The sequence below is a fragment of the Branchiostoma lanceolatum genome, chromosome 2 (genome assembly GCF_035083965.1).
Source record: "Branchiostoma lanceolatum isolate klBraLanc5 chromosome 2, klBraLanc5.hap2, whole genome shotgun sequence".
Lineage (NCBI taxonomy): Eukaryota > Metazoa > Chordata > Leptocardii > Amphioxiformes > Branchiostomatidae > Branchiostoma > Branchiostoma lanceolatum.
In genome coordinates, this window is record NC_089723.1 from 3,256,751 (window position 1) to 3,280,220 (window position 23,470).

The window sequence follows — 23,470 nt, forward strand, 5'->3', positions numbered from 1 at the left end:
CTGAACTCATATTCAGTACATTCAAGATCTTTATATCTTGAATAGAACTATTAAACAAAAATCTTTCCTTATATGTATAGTTTCTTTACTTTTTCATAGATACCTCTTTCACTCTCAACAAAAATGCAAAAACTCAACAAAAAAAATATCTAATTGAATGTAATGTCATTGATGTAGTGCAATAGAATAAGTGGCTTCATTCATGTACAAGTAAATCTAATTCAATTTTTTTCCTAGACTGATTTATCAAATAGAGCATGTACTTAAAGTGGTTTAAATGTTGTCGGTGTTATTGTTGTTATTGTTCTTGCAACCCGCCCGACATGATGATGATGTTATTGTTGTGAAAGACAGGTATCAGTAGCATCACAATACTAGTTTGTTTGAATGTAGAAAATCATGGCTTTTTTAAAATAGACTTTACAAAAACCATTGTTTAGAATACATCTGACTGTCTTGTTTAGTCACCTTAAATCAACCCTCTGAGTGTGAAGTGAATTTGATTATTTTGTTTTGCATCATATTGGCATGTTTTGGTAAAGCCTGATGCTCTAGGGTTAACCGGGTCAAAAACAAAAATAATAGAATTGTTTTTATCTTTTCATGATGCTTTGTGTCTGGTTATAGATCAAACTACAAAACAACATGGCAGATAAATCCATCACCCTGGGATTAAATTTGTAGAACTTTGATAATCTTGATAAACTATCTTTTTGCCCAGTGGAAAAAAAACAAGGACAACTAAAGCATAATGGGTTACAATAACTTCATTTATTTTCATAAAGAGCTATGAGAGCAAGCATGGCACAGAATAACTTTTTTAGAGATTATGAAAATATTCATTCGTGAAGTTTATAGATTGATAACATAACATTTTTCAACTTAACTGTAAGTAGGAATTTTGAGTAGACTTATTAAAATGGAATGTCAACATGTCGATGGTCTCAAGTGAACAATATCTATTTTTACTTAGTATCCCTGTTACTAGCCAATCTGCATAATTCAATACAAGTGTACAACAACAATAACAACATTATAACTCTGAAACAGGCTACAACTCAACCAACGATTACTAATAAAGCAAAATCATTGAAATTCTATTACTAGTTGATAACAATTCATTGGATTACAGATTATTTTAGATCCAGATAGGATTTATGATATTTCAAAATGTGATCACTACTAAGAGTGGATCAGAATAAGTGCAACATTGTACCTATTTCACCTGGACTCCCTTTTCTAGCAGCAGAATTACGTTCTATGATAAGGTTTCTTTGAACTGTTACCCTCCTTTATTCACTACTTTGTTTATTCCATAACCAGAAATCCTAATGCCATCACTTTCATTTTGTTTTGAAACTGCAAAGCTCCTTGCCATCCCTTTACTTCAGTACTTTCTTTCAGAATATTCAGAAGTCAAAAACACCATCTTTGCACCAAAAACCTCCACCTTTTAACCAAATACATCCCTCTCCTCATAAAAAGATTCCATCGTTTTCACCAAAAACTTCCACATCTTCTCACCAATTCTCTTTTCCATATCTCTAAGTTTCTTTTCACCACTCTTTCCTTCTTTTTGCACTTTTCTTCCTTCATCTTTCCCAATTCTTTTCTTCCTTCATCTTTCTTCATTCCAAAGGATCCAGGTTCTATTCCATCTCGGGCTCCTCTCCCTGCTCCGAGCTGCGGTCCAGATTCTCCTCATCCTGACTCTCATCCTCGTTTTCCCGACCTTCTTCCCTTCCCTCGTTCACGGCAAGCGGGGATGCAGGAACAAAACGTGAGGGGACCTACACAGCAGTGAAATTTGGGGGGATGTCATGCAAATTTTGAAATTTGAGCCTTTTGATTGATTGATTTTGCAGCATTTCAATGTTATGCATTTTTTTAAAACTATTTCCAGCAAAAAAGCAAGCCTTCTGATCCTAAAGTGGGGCCCACTGGACCATATACAGGACGAAACTGCTGAAATTTCTGTGTCCAAAAATGAGCATTCTTGCAGCATTTCAATGTTATGCATTTTTTTTTAACTATTTCCAGCAAACAAGCAAGACTTCTGATCCTAAAGTGGGGCCCATTGGACCATATACAGGACTAAATTTCTGTAATTTCTGTGTCTAAAAATGTGTGCCAGTTGGGTTAGAGTACTGCAATGGGGTTGTCATGCAGTCCCTCCCACTAGTACTGTTCAAAAGCAATCAAATGCTGTAGCTGCACAGACAGCCAAGCTGCATTATGTATTTCATTGCAGGTTTCATTTTGCTTTTACTGCCATGGTTGCTGTTGTAAGCCATTAATTGCATTGATTGGGCTAGAGTACTGCAATGGGATTGTCATGCAGGCTTTCCCACAGTTCATCACAAGCAATTCATTCTTGTATACCTCCACGGTCTAAATGTATTCATAATGTATTTTATTGCACATTTCGCTTTGCTTAATACTGCTGCGATTGCTGTACTCAAGAATTGTGCCAGTTGGGCTAGAGTACTGCAATGGGATTGTCATGCAGTCTCTCCCACTGCTTATAAACAATCAATATGTTTATCTATATGGGTATGACTGTGAAAACTGAGGCTTGTATTTTTTGTCGTGTTGATTTAGATGAATAAAGATTGAAAGGATCACATGTCTCACTTTGTTGTATGGGCTAAAGACAAGGTAGGAGAAACTCGGGGAAGGAAAAACTGAAGAAAATTTGTTCCCATCTACTAAGTATACATGAAGACAACAAACAAGCTGCCTATATCTCCCTCTGTGTTGGTGTACAATATCATACGTATACAATCCAAACTCAAGCTCAGAGTCAGACTAATCAACATCTTGTTAATGGATAGTCAAAATGCAGAGTCGTTCTTTTGACTATGCAGGGTGACGAGACTCAGAAACCAATCTTAGTCTCCTACAGACTTGAAATTGTCTTGGACAACGCTGATTATCATTTCTCTACAATTCATTTTGCTTAACCATAAGACAAACAGGCATTTGCATGGGGCGATGCCATCTCAAACACCTGATTAAATATATGTGTGGCATCATATGTTAACGAGAACTTTAACGTGACTTTAAACGTAACTTAGAAGACTTCTATTTTGGTGTGCCTATTGTAAGCGTCACAGGATAGAGAGTGAGTACATTGTAAGTGCCTTAGCAGATGAGTATTACAGTGCTTTTTAATAGAGTATCAGGATTTGATACTCAACTTTTAAGTGGGCAAGAAATAAACCATGCCACCGGAGCATTTCAACAAAAGAAAATTGCGCTTGTTTACGACCTTCTACAAGAAAGGCCGCTACACATACATGTACAAATGTACATCATCGGCGATATTTGTGATAAAACAGAAATTTTGGAAAAGTGGGCATATCCTAAGCACATATTAAGTAATGGCTGGAGCATAATCTATGGACATATCTTGTGGCCCAGCTACTCTATATGCCTATAAACATACATAGATGCCATTGGGCCACACAAATTTAACATATCGGTTCTTGAAATTAAAATATATAATACTAAACTAGAAAATCAACAAGCCAATTGAGCCAATACACCGCAAAACACTTTTCTCTCCTACTGCAAAATGTCCACCACGAAAATAAGTGCATTAACAGTTACTACAGTTTACAAGTCAGATCCAAATTTTCCTCCCAGACCCCTTGCTGGATTTTTTCCCCTGAAAATGTCCAAGAACCAAGGTAATGAATTGGTGTGGCCTTAATCAACTGCTTCATATCCAGCAACTAACACCCTGCAGAAGTAGTATAGTGTGAGCTACTCACCACCCATTGGATAGGCGTGTTGGTGACGATGTACTCCGTAATCGAGGTGACCACGCCCGCAAGGTTCTGGATCTGCTCACGGGACTTCTCAAGAAGCTCAGTTGGCAGATCGCCGAAACCCTTTGCCTAGAGATAACAATATAAAACATCTATGGTAAGAATAAGAACATGAAAGACAAGATTAAACCCCTAACCCTTCTGTATCATTCTACATGTATATGATGGTACGTTGAAAGGACCCCTGACCTCCTCCCTTGAACTCTTGAAAAACGGCCTCGGCCGAAGAGTGTATGTTGTGCATACTGTCAAGGTTAAATAAAGGTTGAAAAAAAAAAAAAAAAAAATATATAGTTAGTAGTACAGCCACCCTTTGGCTTAAACTGGGAAAAGTTGTTCTCATAAACCAGGCACGTGGTGTGGCAGCAGCAGCTGGTTATATTACAATGAACGACCTGTCACACCTACTCTTTAAACATCTGACTGTAACATGCAACACAGGTCAAGACAACCTCACAAATACACAAATGATGTTTCAGTTTCGAGAAAGATATGCCGAACAAAATCACAAACAAGAAATTACTGCCTGAAGAAAACCATATACGGAATGGTAAGAATAAGAAGTTCAACATTCTAGACAAGATTAACCCACTTCTCCAACCCTCCTCCAACAGTGACAAGACAATCTCACAAACATGCTACTAATGTTTCAGCCTCAAGAAACAAGTGTCATGTAGGACAATGAAGAGCAGTGGGGGCAAGGGGGGCAAACTCTTTGTGTTTGCAAACTTAAAACTACAGCGAGCACACATTTTCTCCCAACTGTAAGATCAAATCCCTGCAAACTCAAATCCATTTACAGTACTTCACCACAGACTCAGCATATTTTCTGCCAATGCTTTATCATGATAATGTTGCATTTTCTGCATATTTTTCGAATACAACTTCATTGTTCTTGGTAGCAGTGCCCTCTGTTGGATCATTGATGAACTGCAGAAACACAGCCAATGGTGTAATGGAAATTCAGGCATTTCCTGTCCATTAGCCACTCCACCATATAACGCCACAAAGGAAAGGGGTAAAGTAATAAGTAAAACACCACCCACCTCCCTGAACTCCCCATACATGTTGTCGACAGTCTGCTTCACGTTCTGCAGCTGGTCCTGGAGCGACTGCGGCAGCACGGACTGGGCCGTGTCGACTGCACTTCCCGCAAGGACAGACAGGTGCCCGGTCAGGCGGCCCGCAACACGCACCACACGACGCTCAACAGTCTGGGGGAAATATAAAAGTAAAGACATCAGTAAATCAGAAGTTTTGGACTCTTGGGTTGCTGCATGGCAGCACGGAGTGGGCCGTGTCGACCGCGCTTCCGGCCAGGACAGACAAGTGGCCGGTCAGGAAATATAAAAGTAAAGACATCGGTATATCATAACTTTTGGACTCTTGGGTTGCTATATATATATATATAAATATAGCAAAAATATAGATAATTCTTTTGGATTCTGAGATTCCCGGTCAGACCGCCCGCCACACGAACCACGAGGCGCTAAACAGTCTGGGGGAAAGAATCAATGAGTACTAATCAATAATTATCAGAATCTTTTTAAATCTTTCTGCTTTTCCTTTTGCTCTGAGTTGCATAACAGGAAAAACATGTAGCATGGCATGACACACAAGTTGAGAGTCATGGAAGCACACCATACAAGTCTCTTGTACCCCCCTTGCTCTAACCACCTTCTTTTAAGTACCTCCCATTCCTTCCCCTCTTCTCCTAAGAGCATCTCTTTCTCAACCTGCAGGTCCCCCTCAAGTGGCACCACCCTAAGACCCCCCAGAAGTCTTACCTCTCCTGCACACCTCCTCCTTTTCTTTAAGACCCCCCCTCCAAAAAAATCCTTACCCCCTCCTACAGCTAAGATCCCCCCCCCCCATTCTTATCCTCCCCTCCTGAGGCACCTCTCCCTCTTCCTCAGTCAGGAGGTCCTGCCATGGTCTAAAATTTGTCCTGCACACCTACATGTACTTAGCCCTTACCCCTTCAAGACCCCCCCCCAACCCTTACCCCCCTCCTGAGAACCCCCCCAGTGCTTACCCTCTCTTCCTGAGGCACCTCTCCCTCCTCCTCAGCCAGCAGGTCCCCCCAGGTGGACTGAAGTTTCTCCTGCACACCTACCCAGCCCTTACCCCTTCAAGACCCCCCTCCAAATCCTAACCCCCTCCTTAAGAACCCCCCAGTGCTTACCCTCTCCTCTTGAGGCACCTCTCCCTCTTCCTCAGCCAAGAGGTCGCACCACGTGGTCTAAAATTTGTCCTGCACACCTACATGTACCTAGCCCTTACCCCTTCAAGACCCCCCTCCAAATCCTTGCCCCCTCTTAAGAACCCCCCCAACCCTACCCTCTCCTCTTGAGGCACGTCTCCCTCTTCCTCAGCCAAGAGGTCCCGCCACTTGGTCTAAAATTTGTCCTGCACACATACATGTACCTAGCCGTTACCCCTGTAAGACCCCCCTCCAAATCCTTACCCCCTCCTATAGCTAAGAACCCCCAGTGCTTACCCTCTCTTCCTGAGGCACCTCTCCCTCCTCCTCAGCCAGCAGGTCCCCCCAGGTGGACTGAAGTTTCTCCTGTGCAGCCGTCAGACGCTCCTTCACCTGATCACCCGCTGTGTCGATGTTCTCCTTCGCATACTGGATCTGCAAGGTAGGTTTTGAAACATGTTTTAGTCGATATATACATGTCAAACAAAACTGCCTAAAAAGACCACTCAGAGGACAAAAAAAATCTGGTCTGTGGGGAAAATTATCACCAAGAGACGACCAAAATGAATTTATATGGGCCAGATGTTCCTGTATACAAAGTGTAGAGGTGTTCATCAGTACAGGTTTGATTGTATAGTTATGTGAAACCTGGGTGAATATTTGACCCAAGCATAGAGAATCCTGCTTAGATAACGTAGACCAGATTTTATGGGGCCCCCTGCATGAGTGGTCTTATTGGACAGTTTTGACTGTATATATCAACTAGCTTGAAATGTAAGTCTTCAAATGAGGTGTCCTTAAAGGAGTCCTAAACCCCAGAGGGGGGATGATAATTTTAGGAAGTAGAAATGAATATTTTTTACAGTTTACAATAAAGTACCCACTAGTCCCGTTCGCATCCAAAAGCATTCAGTAGTATTCTACCAAATTCCCCAGGTGACCCTCAGCCTATGTGTTTTTTACAATGAGCCTGACAATGCCTGACAAAAGTTAGATAACAAAAGAATGTCAGGGTGGTTAAGAAAAACTCGTCTTGCTATGTGTTCTTTTATATCTTATTAACAATTGGCCTTCTTATTGTGCTTAACCACCCTCATTTACGCCGAAAATATCCACGTTTAAAAATGTATGTTTACACATAGGGAATACATGGGTATGGTCTGCAGGGGTTTAGTGAGTATCATATTGTTTTAGAAAACACACCTTGTGTAATTCACCACAAGCGGAATTCTGTACAAAGTTGGCTGATTATGTATTGATTGATACATAATCTAGTGGAAAATATAACAATGCATTCTGGAGTTTAGGACTCCTTTAAAAGTTGTAGAAAGACATGAAAATGATGATAGTCATGACGTTAGTTCCTCACCAGGTCGACAGTGAAGTGCAGGTTGCTGAGTGCCTCCTGCGAGCGGACCTGGACGTCCTTCAGCTTGGACATGGCGCGGGTGTACACGCGGCGGCGAACCTTCCCCGTCAGGGTCGTGACCCGGGTCAGGGTGGGTGTACCCTCCTCTACGGGAACCACGGCCTTTTCCTCACCCTCTCCCTCCTTCTCCTTACCCTCATCTTCTATCGCTGTTGGGGTGGAAAATCAAGTCTTAGATAAAAATCATGCGTCTGTGAAGGGTAAATATCCAGGTAATAAAATACGCAAGGTCACAGTTACTCAAGCAACTGGACAGAATTTAGAAATGGTCAGACGTTTCAGATCTGCTGTCTTTTGTCAGTGAGTAGATAATGATGAATGTTTGAAACTAGAAAACCATATTTGCCAGCAAATGCAAAATGTTTGCCCGCTTTCCAAGAGAATTCCTCTTTGACCACTACATTTACCATCAGTGCCATCTAGCAGTGCCTTCTAGCAGAATAAGGTAGTACTGCAGCCTGATAACAATATTTGTTGATTACATGTTGCAAACATGAAAAAAGTATTCAGAATTTAATGAGCAACAATAGTAGGCTTTCCTGTTTAGTTAAATGACTTTTCACGAGTTAATCAATTCCTTCATTGGAAATCAATTTTTATTATGAATGATATTAGAATATGACTGTTTTTGAAGATCTAGAATAACATTGAAATGAGATCCATGTAGCTTAGCAGTATTAAGACAGACACAGCACCTTCAAATTAAGACTTTCTACTTAGATAAAGAATTTCCAAGACGTACCCTTCTGCTCCGGAGGCAGGTAGTACTCCACGTAGCTCTCGGCGGTGGCCAGAGCGGTGTCCGACACGCTCTTCACCACGCGGCCAACAGGGTTATTCATCATTCGCTCTCCTGTGGCAGAGACGGTCGAGCTGATCGCCTGCTTGGTGTCGCCCACGATCACGCCTGGCTCTCGGGTGATGATGGGGACGGTCTCCTCAAGTTTGTTCAGGCCGGCAACGGCAGAGCTGTTAGCCACAGCAACTGGGGGAAAAGAAGATGACAAAATGTGAGAAATAGTAAATACCCAGATGAGTAGCCTCCGTTGCAGGCTCTGATTCTGAACAGGCCTTTTTGGGGCTTTTTGCAGCCAGCCCACAACTATTTTGCCAGTAGAGCCTGCGCGAAACAGTCAAACTATATTCAGCATGTCTTATTTAAGGGTCAGACTAGCCTCAGTCTATATTGTATATGTGCTTTAGCAACTGTGAGAAAAGATGAAAGAATGTGAAAAGTGATAATTGTGTGAGTGGACTCTTCACAGTTCATTTCTGGCTCAGACTGGCTTATCGAAAATGTAGATATCTTATGATAAACTGAATATCAAGTCACATACTCCAGATTCAGAAATTTCCAAAAGATCCCACAATATAGGTAACTTTTTTCAAGTTTTAGTCATCAGTTTCATCCCACTTAAACTTTCTGTTTTTCTTGAAAGGTATTGAGTGTAGGTGTACTTCTTTTCTTAAGATTCAACGCTGATTTCAGTTGTATAGAAATTAGAATTTTCGAATTTTACTAGTTCAACACATACTGTATCAATGATATCATAAATAGGCTGAAATGTACACAAATCAAAATTAAGAGAAGAGAGCAACATATATATAATATCATTGCTTTTATTCTAAACAGATGCAAATACCCACTCTGTGGTTCGAGCTTGTCAACAACTGGCTTGGCGGTGTCGGCTGCGTACATCACGGTTTTCTCCGCCATCTCTCCCACGTACTTCACCAGCGGGTACCGCTCCTTTCCCGCGCTGTAGATACTGGTGACCTGGGTCACGGAGGCGCTGACCAATGGGAGGCTTCCCACGCGCGTGATGATGTTGTCCTCAGTTTCGGCTGCCATGATCTCCTGCTGATGCTTGCGATACATACAATTCTGTGAAGGGAAAGGAAAAACAGCAAAATTTGTCATCCTCTGGTTTTAGCTTTCTAAAAAGCTACAATGTACATGTCTTGCCATAAATAATTGTACACATTCAGGGCTCAAACACTTTCCTTCACAATCATACATGCATTTATACTTTCCTTTATCAATAATACTTTCCAACGATATGTGATTCACAAAAATGTAGTACTAGCTACATAAAAACCTGAGCACAGATGATCACTTATCGTGGCATTCCACTATCAAAGTCAGATGAGCGACAACTGCTAGGATTAGAACTGTGGACTCTCAGTCCACAGACAGGTCAGTCACCGCAGGACTACATTTACTAAGTACTGCAAAAAGGAGCATTGAACTATAATTTGTTATTGGTGGACTTTCATCAAGAGCACACACACCTTGTCACAAAAATCAAGTCTAACTTTAAACTTTTATCGGTCAAATCCACCACACGAGATGCCAGGTTGGTTAAGTAATGTCTGCTTGGCTAGCAACGTCAGTCTGTACCATATGGTTTCATCACTTTCATGGTACAAAGATCAGAAGGGTAGTGAACAACCCAAAGGGTACTGTTCAACTGCAGACTTTGGTCAAGCAAATATATTCTGTCATAAAAATAAAGCCTGACTTTATCATTTTTTTTTATCGGTCAAATCGACCACTTGAGATGCCGAGTTGGCTAAGTAATGTCTGCTTGCTTGTGGGCAATGTTAGTCTATATTATATGGTTTCATGGTACAAAGTTCAGAAGGCGAATGAACTACACAAGGGGCACTGTTCAACTGCGGACTTTGACCAAGCAAATATATTTTGTCACAAAAATAAAACCTGACTTTACCAGACCTACGTAACTGCATACTTGTGATGATGTTCGTCCATCGTACATTGTCCATCATACATGTACATTACTGCTAGACAACGGTCTATTCAACCAAGGAGGTTAAATTTTCAGCAACCAGTGGAATTTTAACACACACACCCTCTGTTTAATTATGGTAAAATTTCCTAGGGGGCATGTTAGCCCTGGAGCCAAGCTTGAGGAGCTGGTCTTTGTAGCCCATGGAAACAGTCTGGTGTCCAGGCTAATAAGAGTCTGTTAGAGACTACAATTCAGCACGATTTACGCCCTGTAAGACCGGTTTACCTGAATTGTATGAAGGGAGTCGGCTATGCAGATATATAGGTCCAACAGACAATCGAATGAAACCATCCGATGGCCAAACTCCCCCGGCACGGTTAGTAAGAGACTGGTGGTTAATCACCTCAATGATAGTTTAGTCAGTTTCTAATACCATAAATGCAGAAAAATTCCCTGTGGTTTTATGTTTGAGTTTTTCACGGTAAGCTCTTTGCCGCGAAGTAAAAACCACCGCGAATATTTCTGCCTGTGTTTCTGCAACGCTACTATTGTTTCAAACGCGAACTTAAGACCACTGTGAACACTCCATTTTCTCCTCCACCTGCGATATTAAAACCACACGAACCTAAATGCATTTACAGTATCCTTTCAGCAAGCAACCAGTGGAATTTTACCACACACACCCTCTGTCTGTGAAGGTTTAGATTTTAACTGAGAGGTGTCTAATATGGTAAAATTTTCTGGGGGGCATGTTGTACTCTCCAAGCAGAGGTTGGTGGGGCAGATTGTGACCATTTTATCATATGCCCCGTTTTTTCGTCCGCTAGCCCCACCCAATAAGGGTTAGCGGACGAAAAAATGGGGCATATGATAAAACGGTCACAAATTTATCTGCCCCACCAACCTCTGCTTGGAGAGTAGCATGTTGGCCCTGGAGCCGAGGAGCTGGTCTTTGTAGCCTATGGAAACTATCAGGCATTCAGGCTGAGTAGAGGCTGTTAGAGACTCCAATTCAGCTCGATTTATCGTAAGACCGGTTTACCTCAGGGGACGGGCAAAATTGGGTAGGCGGCTAAGGGGCTCGAGGTGGCCCGAGTAGACTGGTGTGTCGGCCCGCTGAAGTCGGGCAACGACTCACGAAGGATCAAATCAGCAATCCTAAAGCCAGCTTACTCCCCTAGCAAACCTTTCCGTATGTATATACATGTTTTTAACGATTATCTAGTTCCCATGCCACGTAATTTGGTGGAAACATGACAACGTGCACGTAAACCAAAGTGATGATGCAACAATTCATGAATGCCCCCCTCCCACAAATACGTTTCTTTTGGTTCGCAGTTACTGTAGTATCTCAATTTCTGGAAATCAACTGCCTTCTCGCTGTATGTAAGATCCTACTAGTGAACTTTTACAATCCAGAAGAGTTGCTAGGCCTTCTATAGGTAGTTGAGAGGCACTCTGCTGTCGGAAATTCGGCGGGAATAATCAGCTGTTGGTCGTCAAGAGACCGTGTCCTCTCGGGTCACCGTAACCCCGCTCAGGACACGTCCGTCAAAACAACACCAGGAAAACATACACAAAATCGCCTCAAATATAAACTTACAAAACACCAATTCAAGCAATCTATATCAGCTTCTTGTTACGGACGTAACTGGTATATAGTGGGCAAGAGAGACTTACCAAAAACGTCTGGTCTTCGCCAAAGTCGAAGCAGAACTGAAACGTCTGCCTCTTTCCGCCTGGATAAGACTTTTGTGCTTTGACTCATTAGGTACACGTGATTGCAACGTGATAGCGATTCAATGACCAATCACGTCCGTTTATTCAGAGAATGGTGACCAATCAGAGCACGGTGTATAGCAATGACGCAATCTCAGTGATGACGTTCCGAAAGTTCTAGAGGGTCCAGCTGATCGGAAGGGATCGGTCATACGTCATGCAATACCCACTCACACAGCCATCATCACGAGTTGTCATCGCAGCTGAGTTTTAAGGGGGTATTTATTGATTCAAGGTTGAAGATCACAGTACTTGGGAACAGAGATTTCCACAGTATCAAAACCATCACAAACTAACCGATTTATCAATATAGCCTCTCTTTGGGTTGGATACAGACTCCGCTTTTAAAAGATTAGGGCCACATGAAATACATTTTATGGATGAAATTCTTTACAGACTCCAAATTCAGTGCGCGTGGGGAAAAAAACAGGCAGGCAAATAAGAAAACACAAGATATCCACATTTCCATGCTTGAATTAAGCATGTAAAAAGAATTGAAGCCATAAAACATGGTATTGCAACCAACAAGTCTTCTATCCCTGTATTCAATAAAACACATTAACGTTAATACTGATGTCAACATTAAAATCATGCATTTAGATCCGGGTTTGTATATAGTACATCAAGAACTCAAAAACAAGGTTTATAATGTGTTTTTTTTATTGGTCAGAAATTACCCGCAATGGCAGCCTTTCTAGCGCTGAATTAATTGATGCAGGGTATTACAGGTTTCACACAATACACAACATATATGATATCTTATCCACACTTGCATTTTGTGGAACTGTCGCAACGGTCTGGGCGGCTGCCATTCGGCGCCACCAGGTGACCTCAATACGACTTCCCCCAACCGAAGTCAGGTACCCATTTACACCTGGGTGGAGTGAGGAAAGTCGTGCAAAGTGCCTTTCCCAAGGGCACAAGATCGGTGACATGACAGGATTCGAACTCGGGACCTCTTGGTTCTGAGTCGAACGCTCTGCCGTTGCGACACACGACCCCACATTTCACAGGTTTCCCATACGGCATACAGTGCACTGGACACGGGAGTCTCCTGAGTCATGAAGATGACTGACTATGACTACATGATGCTGGCTGTGCTAATTTTGTCTCAATTGAAGTTCTCTCCGCTGTTGTGCCCTGGCAGTCTGTCTGAATTACCTTGCCTCAGAACCCCCCGTCTTTTTATTTTGTCTTCGACAGACAGCTAGACAATTTTCTGCTCAAACCGCATGACATTAGTTACTTCATCTGACCCTGTTATCGAATTTGTTGCTACATGTGCTTCACTTCATTCAAGAACAGAGCATCGGATTACACGTTAACACGATAATAATGGCACAATGATTATAAATAATTGTACAAGACGTTTGTACGGATTTTCACCATTCCTACATGTGCAATTGCATTTTCACGGCATCTAGAACGTTTTTGCGATGGAACTGACAGACATTTGCGACACATTGCCCCATTTCCGTTATATTGACCATTGCCGACGGGTAAAAATTTTTTTTTTTTTTTAATTTCAGAATCAGGCGAAAACTAATGCGCGCGCTGATGTCATCCATAAAATCTACTTGCTGTGGCCTATATATCCTGGTATGATACTGGCAGTACTGGCAGCTATGATAGGCATACTAGTATCTATTTGAAGTATTAAAATTAAAAATGCACAGAAAGTAAATAAGCATTATATACTGTAAATAACGAAGAGCATTAGCCACACTGTCGAGACAAAACGAACAGGACACGTACTTTGCCATGTCTAGACGATAAAAAATTTTCTGTACAGACAGAAGGTCAAATGTCACCTCTGCTGCACAGGTTAGCTCAAGTCTATGTTGGACCCACAGTTGCCATTATGTCTATGAACGTTGGTCATACTCTTAGGACATACGCCCTCTACGTCCCGACACACGGCAGAAGACGACCAGGACGTCAGGAGACGAGCTACCTGACCTACATCCAGAACCTGCTGGGGGAGGCTGAAGGTGACCTGAGCCCAGAGGCCATCACTGCAATGGCTACTGACCGGCGGCTGGGAGAGGACGTGTGATTGGCCGCTGCGCGACCGACCGATGATGATGATGATGAACTTTTGGCTGCTCTTGCTTGGCAGGAGCCGTGTTTTTGTGCAACAGTTACTGATATTTCAAAATCTAAAACAATTAAATATTTTGCGACATCCACCACAGATCCGTCTTGATTGGTTACAATGTTACTCCTGTCACAATTCACATTTTCCTGACCTTATCAGGCATGTCAAACACTTGGTGCTATCCTAGTCAGGTAACGTTTTGTCGGTCAGTAAATTTACCTTTCCACATAACAAAGGTCACAGGAGAAATTATGTAACATAGAGTACGCCGTGACCGGTGGTGGAAGTTGAGCATGCGCAAACATGCTTTGTCGCAAAAACCAGGTCAGATTTTATCCTTTACGTCCACCTGTTTGCAAATGGGTTAAAAATTAAAACATTGTCATTAAGATGGGTCAAATTTTTGGGTTGAGCTGAACGGTTGAACAACACACATCTTCTACTACACTAACGAAGGTCTCATTACTTCAATCGCTCGCAGGCATCCGTGTCTGATGCATGGCGGCTGCAGACATGCATAGGGCTCGCCAGGCTGGTCTGCTCTCGGCATAGACCCTCCAGTCGGTTCTGGTGATTCCCAGCCCCTGGAGCGTGTTGAAGATCTGGTCTTCCCATCTTCCTCTAGGGCGACCTCTAGGTCGCTTCCATGCCGGGTTGGGTTCCGATGAGATCAGTTTGATGACGTCCTGAGTAGGAACCGCCCTGGAGACGTGACCCAGGAAGATCATCTGTTGCTTGGTGATTTTACAGCTAACCGGTAGTTGGTTAGTTCTGCAACGGACTGTTTCGTTGGGAATGAAGTCATCCCAACGGATGCCTTCAATCTTCCTCAAGCACTGAGAGTCGAAGGCATCTAGTTTGTGTGCTAGTGCCTGTGTAAGGCTAGTGCTAGTGCATGTGCTTGCTTTAGCAGTATGTTATCAGTGAGTGTAGCTTCGATGTCAAATATTCAGCAGTTGTAGAGCGGGCAAAATTGATAAAACCTTTTACTTTGCCGGCTAAGAGAGACTTAACAAAAACTTCCGATCTTCACCAAAGTCGATGCAGAACTGAAGTCTGTCTCTTTATCCTTCAAGAAGGTGCGCTTACATGTAACTAAAAACTACCAAAATGACGTTAAGACACCAAAATGATGATGCTAATCACTTGCGTTAGTTTGGCTCACCTGGGAGACAGTGAAGCGGACCTGGATATCATTCAACTTGGACCTGGCGCGGGTGTACACACGACTACGCACCTTCCCCAACAGAGCAATGGCCCGGGTAAGGGTGGATGCCCTCTCTTCACTGACCTCTTCCTCTTTCTCCTTCTTCTCTTCTTCTATCGCTGTGGGGATAGAAATAATCATGATCATGTATTGAAGGTTACTGTACCTTGGCTTATTCAGCCGCAAACCATCGAGAAAGCCACACAGGCGAAACTAGTCTGGATGTGGGCTTGAATAAAGTTCTAGACGAGACCACGCGGCTATACAACGTATTTTCTGTGGCGTGAGTGTGTACGGTTGGCTTGAGGTTAACCGGTTGTCCTTACTATTTGCCCATGTATTGAAGGCTAAATATCCGTGTAATAAGATAGGCAAAGTAACAGTTACTCAAGCAAATGGGTAAAATTTGGAAACTGGTTTAGACAGCAGACCGCTCTTTCGTCAGTGACTAGCTATTAATCATTAGTGTTTAAAACAAGAAAAAAACAAGCATATGTTTACTAGCAAATGCAAGTGCAGAATGTTTCCCCACTGTCCAAAAGAGGTCTCCTGTGACCCCTGACCTCCCTCACGAAACCCGCGAAACAGTCGACGGCCCTATAACTCCCCTAACTTTCGGACTTCGAGCGCTACACGCACGCAAAGCTGTTTTTTTCTGCGGAATACCCTATCCCGGTTATACCCGGGCCCAGCACACAAAGCCTATTTCTGTATCCCTTTTCAAACCGGGACTGACAGCTTAAGGGTTAACAATCTTGGTCGATTAATCAGGTTTGCAGTCATCAATGGGTAGCAATAGCTGGCATTCCGGTATTTTGTCCAATACCTGCTATCCTTTTATCTATACAGTATATATATATAGCTTGCGTTAGGACCGAAATACTTGGGCTGCCATCTCGACTCGTGACTGGAAGGTCTCGACCTAAGCAAGTGAGCAAGTTAGATTTCAGTGTAACTGTAAAGCAAAGATGAGGGAAATTACTCATCTATAACTTGACATTTGAATGGCTAGATGGAGCCTAAGTAGAGGCCAATAGACTTGAGTATCTTAGTAGCATTTGGTAAATCGCACCTTTAACAGGAAAGGGGGTCTAAGCGTTGAACTTTCAGGCACTTGGGATAATGTACTGCCCACCACCACCCACCCCCGGACGAACAACATTTAGTTACTGTACTAATTGAACTATTGGCACAAAACTTTGTCTTGAATTAATCTTCTTTTAAAGACTACTTCAAGACATCCTAAATTGTCTTAACCTCATCAACATAATACCTATTCAGAGTTTTGGTATAAAACCTGGTGTTCTCAGTCCTATCGTTAGTCACTGACGAAAGACAGTGGATGCTGTCTGAAACGTCTGACTGTTTCAAAACTTTATCCAGTTGCTTGAGTAATTATTTTTGGCGCATCTTACTACCTGGATGTCCAACTTTCATCAACGCACCTTCAATATGACCATTGGTCTCGAAAGGCAGGTAGTAGGTCTGGGAAGCGGTCAGGGCGGTACCGGACACGCCCTTCACCACGGGGCCCACGAGGTTGCTCATGATGTGTTCGCCCGTGGCCGAGACGGTGGAACGGATGGCATGCTTGGTGTCTACCACGATTGCGCCCGGCTCTTTAGTGATGATGGGGACGGTCTCTTCAAGTTTGTTCAGGCCGGCCACGGCGTAGCTGTTAGCTACAGCAACTGGGGGAAAATGTAAAGAAGTGAGAAGTGATAAAAACTTGCGTGAGTTCACTACTCCGAGGTCTAAGGTTTGATAAGAGTAAACTATTCATGGTCCGTTTCTGGCTCAGACTGTCTTACTTAAAATGTAGAAATTCAAAAGCTCCCAACAAAAGTGTATAGCTCTCTTTTTTCCTTTCTTTCTTTCTTTCTTTCTTTCTTTTTCTTTCTTTCTTTCTTTCTTTCTCTCTTTCTCTCTTTCTCTCTCTCTCTCTCTCTCTCTCTCTCTCTCTCTATATATATATATGTTTGTATGCGTGTGTGTAGCTATAGGTAACGTTTTCAAGTTCTAGTCATCACTTTCATCCCACTAAAAAAAATTCTGTACTTTTTTTCTACATCATAGATCTAGATTGAATCTACCTTTTTTTTTGTTCTTCTTGAGAAGTCTTGAGATCAGATCTGTAACTCCATTCTTTTATCATTTACGTCAACATCATCATCATCATTATCGTTCCTCCTCTTTCGAGGTGCAGCAAGAGAGGTTCGACCTCCAGAATTTCTTGTCATTCATTGCAGAAAAGAGTTCCTGACCTTTTCGTCAACACTTGTACAGAATTGTCAGCTTCTACTAGTTCAACACTTCTACTAGTTCAACACAAAAAGGCTGTTATGTACATTAATCGACTTAATCACAGATAAGAGATTAAAAAAATGCTTTTATCCTTCCTGTTCCAAATACCTACTCTGTGGTTCGAGCTTGTTCACGACCGGCTTGGCAGTGTCGGCTGCGTACATGGCGGTCTTCTCTGCCATCTCTCCCACGTACTTCACCAGCGGGTACCGCTCCTTTCCCGCGCTGTAGATACTGGTGACCTGGGTCACGGAGGCGCTGACCAATGGGAGGCTCACCACGCGCGTGATGATGTTGTCCTCCGTTTCAGCTACCATGATCTCCTGCTAATGCGTGTTTGCGATACGATTATTCACCAGGTTGTATCATTACAGTCAGTAGGTACCCATATGGGTAATGAGGCTGTTGTAACGAGCTCGAGGCACCTCCTCGAACACGGGACCCCCATTTTTCGTCTCTTCCGAAAGAAGGATACCCTTCCCGGATTCGATCCGGCGATACACACGATTTTTTTTTCTTAAAAAAAAAAAAAAACTCGTTCAGTGCAAGGCCGTAGGAGGCCACTCCTCTAAGCACTGAACGAATTGTTACTGTAGCAGCATCTCTTCGCCCTAGGTTTGAAACAAGCATGACTTCACTGACCCATTAGGAGAAGCAGTGGTTAAGAAGGCTAGTTGGGAAATTCCCTACCTCATTTAGACCGGAATGTTTTGATCCACTCACTTCGGGGCATGCCCTACTTCTTTTCGAAAGATGTGGTGGGCTCTTTTACGTGCTCAAGATGTGACTCTCCTCAAACACGGGACCTCCATTTAAAGTCCTATCCAAGGGATGTCCCTAACCGAAGATGTGGCGGGAAACTAGTACAGGCTCTACATTGTGAATGTCCGGCCTTTTTAAGCTTATAATACACTTTTTGCTGATGACTTCTTCTTGTACTGGGTCGTTGAATTTGTGCATGAGGCAGACTCCAACGTATTTTTCGCGTGTTGGACTTTCACCATGCACAAACATACTTAGTCACGTAAATCAGGTCAGTCGTACTTACATGTACCACTTGACAACCCGAAAATCAGGTCAGATTTCATCATCTACGTTCACCTTTAAAAAAACCTTGTCATTAAAAGGGGACAGACCTTTGGGTTATGCAGAAGGTGAGGGTAATAGGGGGTCCCCCGAAAGTACGAAATGGAACGAAATAGAACGAAATGGAACGAAGTGGAACGAAATGGAACGAAATGGAACGAAATGGAACGAAAAAAAAAATTCTGGTTAGAAACGACTGATGTTTTCAGAAAGAGAAAACCTATCGTATAATCAAGCCAGTTATAAAGAAAATTCTAGTACTTAAATTTATTTAATCATCCACGGCGCGGGGCATGTTAACATGACCCACAGAACGCAACATTAAGGTCAATCTCGGGCCAAGGGACATTTCACCATGGATATCCGGTAATACGGCTCAGATCGAAACGCAATTTTCACCAAAAACACACCAATTCATACGATTTTCAGCCATGCTAGTATCTAACATCAGTTCGAAGCATATTATAAAAAATGTGAACTCAAACCCAGCCCCTCGAAACCCTTTTGTCACTTTTTTGTCGCGCGCACCGTTAAAGGTATCCAGAGCATTTTATGAGGCTTGAACCTTGAATAAAAAACTCCAATTTCTAGTCATTTCTACACATAGTAAGTTTCAATAACACTATACCATTACATATCGACATTAAAGGAGCAAAGATACTCCAAGCTCTAATAAACTGGTCCTGATTGTCCATCACAATTAGCTTGCATGTCCGTCAAATATTTGCATTCTTATGTTTTTATTTTGCATTTCTACGTTTTGACGGAGGTGGGCGGGGCTATTTACACTAGGCGCGTGCAACTAAAAGATCACCATGTAGCTTATTTTTGTGCCGCTTTTGAGCACCTTTGATAAGAAATTCGCACGCAAATGTGGTAAACAGTGGCATTAAATGTCGATTTCATAAAGATTACAGCAACTAGAATATTTCCAGTTTTCAAGCCTCATAAAATGCTCTGGGTGCCTTTGAGGGGCGCGGGCGTGGTAGCTAGTAGTTGGTCTCGATGGCGTCCCTTACGTTGTTGAGTCCTACTGGTCTTGTAGTCTTTAATTACGTTCAAACTCAAGAAAAGACACTGCTAGCAGCCTCACTACTATTGAAGATAAGTGTATTCATTCTTCAAGCCTTCTCTCAACTGAATTGAGTTGTAATCTGCTATTTGTGTATTTCCTTATCTATTATTGAAAGTTCCATTTTCTCTAAATTAGCCACTGTTAGTTATTTATCTTGTAGTTTAATGGAAAGACTCATAACTATGTCCCAAATATGATGTCATAGCTAACTGACAACGGAGTCATGCTACTTGACCACAGAGCCATGTAAATGTATGCTCCCCTACCGGGGACAAGGTGATTAGACTTCTCCCGGATCCTTACTCACGATTAACCTCTACCAGGCTCCACAGGTCGCTGGAAAAATCGTGGAAACTGGCCAAATAGACGGATAACATACCGGAAAAGTTACTTTTAGTCCGCTATAGAAGTTACAGTTTGCGACCCGCGATAACATACTGGACCCTCTATCCGTAGCCGACTCCCTTAGCGTACTATTTACTCTACTTGGCAAGTTCTACTATTTTCCAGCCATCCGCGGGGCTTGGTATCGTAGAGACTAACTCATGATGCCTCCTCTCCCTTCTCTGAACTTAGTAAGAGTGACTTATACTGGTCTCCTAGGCATTCTGGACATGAGGGTATAAGGATCGTATTACAAATGTAATATCATGACAAATTTTGGAGCACTGTGAAGGGTGATAAACAGACTTTCCAATCCATAATTCTTTACAGATGATGATTTAAAAAGTAACAACGGAGAAATATAATGATTGATCAAATCTAAGTTCAGGACATTCTGTGCCAAGTTTACATTTAACTTCTTGTTACCGACGTAACTGGTGTACAGTTAGATGAGAGAGACTTACCAAAAACGTTTGGTCCTCACCAAAGTCGAAGCAGAAGTGACTCTCGACGTCTTGGTGTAACTTTTATGCTTCGACTCATTCGGTGCACGTGATTTCCGCTTGATAGCTACTCGTTGACCAATCACGCCGTATTTCACTCGCAAGGAGAGAAAACTGACCAATCAGAGAAGAGAGATTTACCAAAAAGGTTTAGTCGTCGCCAAAGTCGAACTGAACGTCAGCGACGCCTTGTCATAACTTTTATTCTTTGATTCATTCCGTGCACGTGAGTTCCACTAACATGACACGTGCACTGCTCCGTGACTCATTGACCAATCACGTCCGTTTTTCCCTCGCGAGGAGAGAAAACCGACCAATCAGAACCTGGGGTATAGTAATAATCTTATCCTTTACGTCCATCTCTTGACAAGTGGGTAAAACACCTTTGTGACGTCACACTCTAGGTACTTGAGAAAAGTGGTCACAGTTTAGTGGCCACTCACCAAAAATTGGTCACAATGATCAAGCGGTCTTCTTACAGAGCGTCACTGATAACGCTAGTAGAGTGGTACAATCTAAACATTACTACTGGACAAATTACCATAAAAATCGGACGTTTCGGGCGTCCATCCAACTGTCCTTTTTCAACGAGAAGAATGAAGTTTACCTACGGATGCGTCAAGAATGTTCCTTAGTTCTAAATAAACAACAGGAACATTCTTGACGCATCCGTAGGTAAACTTCATTCTTCTCGTTGGAAAAGGGCAGTCGGATGGACGCCCGAAACGTTCGAATCTATCGCAATTTGTCCATTAGTAATGTTTAAATTGTACCACTCTATTTGCTTACCTGGATGTTTAACATTCAGAAACGTATGATAACGCTAGAGTTTTTTTTTCTTTTTTCTTTCATTCAAAGGATGTTACCGTAATAAGAATACAAAATAATACATATAATACAGAAGATGTAAAGACAAAAGCCTAAATGATATTCCAGAGCAGTTTACAAACGAGTTCATAATTAACAAGACCATTGTGTAGTGTTCCCCATTTTCCAAAATGTTTTTAACCTTGTGACATTTCTGTGCTATGATGAACTCCAATCCTGTACTATAATCCTTCTATCTCGAGTTGGTGATTCACTACAAATCACTCGGATGGAGGCCTGGCGAACCTCCATCTCGCAGATCAGCCATGCGGTGATTTACATCATTCACCCAGACGAGAGGGCAGGCAATCCGCGTCCTGTACGACTGCCAATTGCAACAAGGGTATGTCACCCCGTAAAAAGGGCGGTATAACCCTACGCAAGGGGCCAGTTCTGGCCTGTGCACGTACTACTAATGAACTCCAACTTAAGTTCTAACAAAATCAAAAAATCTTTCTAAAGAAACTACTTTGGAGTCTCTACTTTGAAATATATAACGCTACAGGTTATAAAACAACAGAGGATAAGTTATAATGCATGTGTTCACATTTTCCTGACCTTATCAGGCATGTCAAACACTTGGTGCTATCCTAGTCAGGTTACGTTTTGTTGGTCAGTAAATTTATCTTTCCACATAACAAAGGTCACAGGAGGAATTATGTAACATAGAGCATGCCGTGACCGATGGTGAAATTTGAGCATGCGCAAACCTGCTTTGTCGCAAAAACCAGGTCAGATTTTATCCTTTACGTATGCGCAAACCTGCTTTGTCGCAAAAACCAGGTCAGATTTTATCCTTTACGTCCACCTCTTGATTAATGACTTCAAGTAAAAGCGTGTCATTAACAATAAAATGGGTCAGATTTTTGGGTTGTGCTGCAGGTAATAGGAGCACACATCCATTAAAACTGTGCACACTTCTTAAACATCACCGATCGGCGATGCAATGGCCTAATGGGTAGAGTGTTCGCCTTGCACACGATAGGTCATCAGTTCGATCCCGGCCGGGTCATATCAACGACTTTAAAAACGGTACATATTGCTTTCTCCGCTTAGCACTCAGCATTTGGGAAAGTTGAACACACACATCACTACCAGCGGACTAGCCCCCTGTTGTAAAGACTTGCACAAAGTTATGTGGCCCAAGGGCTGCGAATCAGAGATGGGCGCCGTCATAGGCTCTATCAAGTGGCGCGGGAGGGCTTTAACTTAACTTTAAAGGAGTCCTAAACCCCAGAGGGGGGAGTTATTTTCCAATGGATGGTAAATTTAGGAAGTTAAAATGAATATTTTTTACAGTATACGATTAAGTACCCGCTAGTCCCGTGCGCATCAAAAAGCATTCAGTATTCTACCAAATTCCCCAGGTGACCCTCAGCCTATGTGTTGATACAATGTGCCTCACAATGCTTGACAAAAGTTAGATTACAAAAAGAATGTTAAGGTGGTTAAAAAAGCTCGTCTTGCTATGTGTTCTTTTATATCTTATTAACAATTGGCCTTCTTATTGCGCTTAACCACCCTTATTTACGCCGAAAATATCCATGTTTAAATATGTATATGTTTACGCATAGGGAATACATGGGTAGGGTCTGCACGGGTTTAGTGAGAATCATATTGTTTTAAAAAACACACCTTGTGTAATTCACCGCAAGCGGAATTCTGTAAAAGTCGGCTGATTATGTACTAGTTGATGCATAATCTAGTGCATATTATACCGCCTTCTGCAGTTTAGGACTCCTCTTTAACACTTGTCGAATAGACTATCAAGTACTAACGGAGGTCCTTTACCTAATTTTACTAAGCGGATTCATGTCCATCTACGGAACCGGTCCGCCCACAGATTTTAGAGCTGTGTACCTAAACCCTGGACCTGTATCTGTACCTGTAAGATTGTTTAGGTACAGGTCCGGAACATCTAGTACATGTGTATGCCTAAACAGATTAAA

At 42.3% G+C, this 23,470-nt stretch overlaps 2 protein-coding genes across 2 annotated transcripts; both read right to left on the bottom strand.

Annotated features, from left to right (window-relative positions):
- Positions 1–944: 944 nt before the first annotated feature.
- LOC136426487 (perilipin-2-like) lies at positions 945–12,016 on the bottom strand. The gene is made up of 9 exons (XM_066415150.1): positions 11,899–12,016; positions 9,113–9,350; positions 8,208–8,450; positions 7,406–7,614; positions 6,321–6,471; positions 5,869–5,945; positions 4,880–5,047; positions 3,777–3,902; positions 945–1,790 (listed from the first exon to the last, which is right to left on the bottom strand). The coding sequence occupies exons 2-9, from the start codon at positions 9,342–9,344 to the stop codon at positions 1,650–1,652; spliced, it is 1,347 nt and encodes a 448-aa protein (XP_066271247.1). The 5' UTR covers positions 9,345–9,350; positions 11,899–12,016; the 3' UTR covers positions 945–1,649.
- A 2,712-nt stretch (positions 12,017–14,728) lies between these two features.
- LOC136426488 (perilipin-2-like) lies at positions 14,729–17,957 on the bottom strand. Its single transcript, XM_066415151.1, has 4 exons — positions 17,719–17,957; positions 16,748–16,993; positions 15,261–15,421; positions 14,729–14,797 (listed from the first exon to the last, which is right to left on the bottom strand). The coding sequence occupies exons 1-4, from the start codon at positions 17,921–17,923 to the stop codon at positions 14,729–14,731; spliced, it is 681 nt and encodes a 226-aa protein (XP_066271248.1). The 5' UTR covers positions 17,924–17,957.
- Positions 17,958–23,470: the final 5,513 nt, after the last annotated feature.